General features: G+C 61.7%; 1 protein-coding gene across 1 annotated transcript; it reads right to left on the bottom strand.

The window, feature by feature from the left end:
* Positions 1–1,202: 1,202 nt before the first annotated feature.
* Positions 1,203–3,252, bottom strand: AMER2 (APC membrane recruitment protein 2). Its single transcript, XM_058670625.1, has one exon. The coding sequence runs from the start codon at positions 3,250–3,252 to the stop codon at positions 1,219–1,221; it is 2,034 nt and encodes a 677-aa protein (XP_058526608.1). The 3' UTR covers positions 1,203–1,218.
* Positions 3,253–4,567: the final 1,315 nt, after the last annotated feature.

Here is a 4,567-nt window from a genome sequence, read left to right as displayed (position 1 = left end):
AATCACTGAAAAACTACAGTTTGGAGACAGAAACAAACAGGCTCTTACCCAAGGCACAGCAGAGCCATTCCTCTGGGACATCAATACAACAGAATTTTTTGAGAGACAGAGAAAGAGAGAGAGCCCATATAAAACAAAATCAGCATCAATGGTTTGGGATAGTTATCAAATCTAGCTGGAAGGCCAGATTTAAAATGCTAGGTTATCAACAGATTATAAAATGTTAACAGTGGGATAAACTGCAAAATATGTATTATGTACACATGAGAAGGTTTCAGCGTATAAATGCATCTGTTGGCATTGAGTGACAGCGTTCCCTGATCCTGATTTCTGCACCGGGTGGGGAATAGAAAAAACAAAACTCTCCTGCCTGGGCCTTTCCCTCTCCCCAAGCTCAGCCAAGCTAAGCCCAGCTCCCCTTCACTGGCCTACTTTCGGCCACACACCCAGTAACTAAACGCAGGGAAGCTTTCTGTGGTCCACAACATGCCCTCTGCTCACCGGGTACAGCACCTGGCTCCTTCGGCACTGTGGGGGATACATCACAGGGACTGTTTTCCTGGATGGGAAAGGGGAAGGAGGAGAGGAGGGAGGGAGGAAAGGAGGAGAGGAGAGGAGGGAGGGAGGGAGGGAGGGAGGGAGAGAGGGAGAGAGGGAGGGAGGGAAGGGGGAGAGGAGGGAGGGGAAGGAGGGGGAGGGCCAGGGAAGGTGGGAGGGAAGAGGAGGGAGGTTAGAAAAGGGGAGGAGTCCTGGAAGAGCAGGCCTCCACAGAGCCTCTCCCCCAGGCCCCTTGCTTCTGGACGCCCCCACGAGCCTGGCATGACTTACTGTAAAGGCAGGTAAAGGTGACTTCCGAGTGTTCAGTGCATTGAAAAAAAAAAGGAGGAGGAGACGGAAAGCAAAGAAAGGAACACATTTCTAAAAAGAAAAAATGCTTGAAAATAATTCTCAGGGACTTATCTCGAGAGGAGAATTAGGAGAACTGCAGGTGCAGCGCTCCCTCTCTGGCGCCCCTTGCCCCTGCTCTGACACAGGAACCCCCGGGGGTCGCAGCTCAGGAGCAGGCGCGGCCCTCCACGACCTTCGTCAGGGGAAGCCCGACTTCCTGCAGGCGTTCCATGCAGGTGGAAGCGGTCCTCTTTGACTCGGGTCCTGTCCACAGCCCAACCCCACCACCACCACCACCACACACCCAAGTCCACCTGGGCCTCGCGGGCCTCACAACTTTTTGGCACTGTCGTGGCACGCGGCCGCTGCGCGCAGAGTGGTCCCAGCTAAGCCGCGACTGCTGACCCTGCGGACCAGCACTTTGGAGACCGGGATTTTTGTTCTGGGCACCTCGCTCCTGGCCGGCGGCTGGTGCACAGCTGGGTGGCTGGCCGGGAGGTTCGTGAGATGCTTGATGCTGATGGGGATCTTGGAGTCCTTGAGCAGACTGCCAGGCGTCCGCAGCGGGCAGGTGATGGCGCCTGGCGACACCGGCTTCAGGCGGGAGGTGCAGGTCGTCTCCTCGGCGGCGGGCAGGGCTGCTGGGCTGGCGTCCGCGTCGCCACCGCCGCTGTTCCTGGGGACGGCCGCCTTAGGCCCGCCGCCCGCGCTGCCTCCCTCGGGGCCGGGAGTTGTGGGGTCCCAGGAGCCCTGGTCCCCATTGGGAACTCCACCTTCCAGCTGCCGCTCCTTCTCCGGGCGCCTGGGTTCCTCCTTCGGGTGGGGTTCAGCTGGCATCCGGTTGAGCCTCCTGCGCTTGACTGAAGACACATCCTTGGCCACTTCCGTGCCCATGGTGGCGTCTGGGCAGGTGTCTGAGCGCCCCGACGTTGCCTCCGGCGCGGCCGTGGTCGTCGCCTCCACCTCGGCCGGCCCCTGTCCTTGCTCCTCCGTCTGGGACAGCATGTCCCAGAAATCCTGCAGGCAGGTGTCGTCCGCCTCGTCCGGGCTGGCCATCTCCTCCCCTCCACCTTGGTATGCCACCACGCCGGGGGTCTTTTTAGAGGCCACTGGCTTGCCAGGCCCGGGGCCATGCCTGTCGCAGCTGGCCCCCGCCTCGTCGTCCCGGTCTGCAATTATATCTCCACAGCCTGTAAAAGAGTCAAAGCTTTTCAGTGAAGTCACGTCAGAAAACATGAGACAAATACGCTCGGCCGACGGGTCTGAGGGCGGCTCGGCGGCGGCAGCTGCGGCGGAGGAGGAGGAGGAAGGGCCGGGGACGACGCGCGCCGGGCCGCGGCCACACTCGGAGTCCGCCAGCGGGGCCGTCGGTAGCGGAACGTCACCTGTCCTCGAAGCGTCCTCGGCCGCGTGCAGCTCGCCGGGCCCCGGTGAGACGGGCGCCCCGGGCTGCTCTCCCCGCGCGGGGCTCGGGGCCTCGCGGCAGGTGCGCGCCGGGGCGCCCTCGGCTCCGGCGGCCGCCTGTTCTCCCCCTCCGAGCTCACCTGCTGCGTCCCGCGGGGCGTCCTGGCCCGGACTCTGCAGAGGCTCGCGCACCGCGGCCGCCGCCCCGGGCGTTGCCTCCTTGACGCACTCCAGGCTGGCGGTGAGCGAGCCGGGCAGGATGAGGCCGCCGGCGCCGGCCGCGCGCGCGCCCTTCTTCTCCTCCTCCTCCTTGCCGCGCTTGTCCTTCCTGGGCCAGCGCATGCTGCTGAAGAGCCCTCTCAGCCCCTTCTTTTGTTTGCAGCCAGCCTGGCTCGCCTCGGCCGGTTCCCCGCGGCCGGGCTCCGACCTCCCGTTCTTCCTCAAAAGGGAGAAGAAGCTGTGCGACTTGGCCACCGAGCTGCTGGGGGCCAGGGAGCCGCCGCCGCCGCTGCTGCTGCCGCCGCCCCCGGCGGCTCTGAGGGGCGCCGGGTTGGGCCGAGCCCCGCCGCGGCCACCACCACCACCGCCACCGCCGCGCGGCTCCTCCTTCCTGCCGCCCTCCAGCACCACCACCTCGGCTAAGCCGTCGTGCGTCCTGCTCCGCACCATGCCCGCGGGACCCGAGCTCTTCCCATCCCCTTTGTTTTTGACCCCAAAAAAGCTGGGCATGGTGCCACCCGATTTCCTCTTCTTGAATAATTTGAAGGCGGCTTTATTAATCTTGCCCGACGGCTGCTCCGAGGCCGGCGTTTCGGCGGCACAGTCACAATGCAAGTCCATGTCTGCCGAGAGGGTCCCGGCCCCGACCGCCTCCTTCCTCCTGCAGCCCCCCGCGGACGCGCGGTGCCCAACGCGCGCGCTGACAGCCCCGCCGCCGCCGCTGCTCCTGCTCGTCTCCATGGCAACCGAGCGGGATAAGCCGCTGTCGTCAGCCGTGGGCTCGCGCCAGGCCACTGTCATCCGCGCTCTAAATCAACCGAGCCGCGCTGCTGCGCTGCTGCACTGCTGCCGCTGCTGCAACCCGAGCACACACGCAGGAGGCACCGGCTCCCCTCCCGCCCGGCGCTTATATAATCCCCTTAACCCACTTCCACGCCGCGGGGCCGGCCGCTGCAGAGCTGGCTCGGGCGTGCGCGGCCAGAGCAGGCTGCAGGGCCTCGAGCTGGCTGCACAAAGAGGAATCCTCCTCCCGGCCGATTCCAAATCCTACTAAGCCTCTCTCCCGCGCGCCCACTTTTCCAGTCCTCCTCCTCCGGGCCGGCTCTTACCTGCTGGGGTCCTTAAATGCCCTCTTCTCATACCCCACCCCACCCGCTAAAAAGGACAAAGCAGTTCAACCCGACGCATAAATGCGTACATCTCTGCCCATGTGTCCCCACACTTCACGCATTCTGCAATATCTGCTTTCGCAGCGGAGCAGGCACGGAGTCAGTTGGTCTCCGGGTCAGTGTTGCATCCCTGGTCTCTGCAGTTCTGATTCTAGTTACCACCTGCAGCCCTCACATGCCAGCACAGCAGCTCCGTGGGCGTAGGTAAAGCTGCTTGGTCCTTGGTGCCAGCAGTGGCTCTTAGCCTAGACTTAAGCCACGAAGGAGTGAAACCAGAGAGTCACTGGGCAGCAGCATTCAGCCCTAATAGAGGCACTGAGAACTAGTGTAGACTGTCAGGCCCATTCCACAGGTGGGTCAGAGTCCCAGGGACTGGGCTGCCCTCTGCCACTCAGCAGGACACTGGCTTTGTCCCCCGACCACCCAGCTCCATCAGGGAACTTGCACCAGGGATGTCCTGCTGACCCCTCCCCTCTAGGGCAGGAACAGCCTGGCAGAGGTCTCTGTGGGGACTCTGGCCCACCTGGTCTGGAGACAACTTCCTGGCCCAGGCTGCGGAGTTCCTCTGCGTTCTATCCTGGCAGGTGACAGCTAACATTGCACCCGTGGCCTCTGGCTTCATGAACTGACTGAGGGATCACCAGCAAAAAAATAAAAATAAAAGTGACTCTGAAAAGTAGGTATAGTCAAGGGATCTTGTGACTGGAACATGTATAAAGACAAACTACGCATGGATTTCAGAATGTTTTGCACCAAAATAAATTTTTAAAATAATTTTAAGATTTATTTATTTGTATTGGAAAGGCTGATATACAGAGAGAAAAGAAGAGACAAAAAAAAAGCTCTTCTGTGTGCTGGTTCACGCCCCAAGCAGCCGCAACGGCCAG

Source organism: Ochotona princeps, chromosome 12 (genome assembly GCF_030435755.1).
Source record: "Ochotona princeps isolate mOchPri1 chromosome 12, mOchPri1.hap1, whole genome shotgun sequence".
NCBI classification, from domain to species: Eukaryota; Metazoa; Chordata; class Mammalia; order Lagomorpha; family Ochotonidae; genus Ochotona; species Ochotona princeps.
The sequence above is the reverse complement of the archived record's forward strand: the minus strand, read 5'-3'. Positions and strand labels throughout refer to the sequence as shown.

What these genes read in the sequence shown, in the direction of transcription:
- AMER2 (XM_058670625.1), bottom strand. Translation starts at nt 3,252, where the DNA reads ATGGAGACGAGCAGGAGCAGCGGCGGCGGCGGGGCTGTCAGCGCGCGC.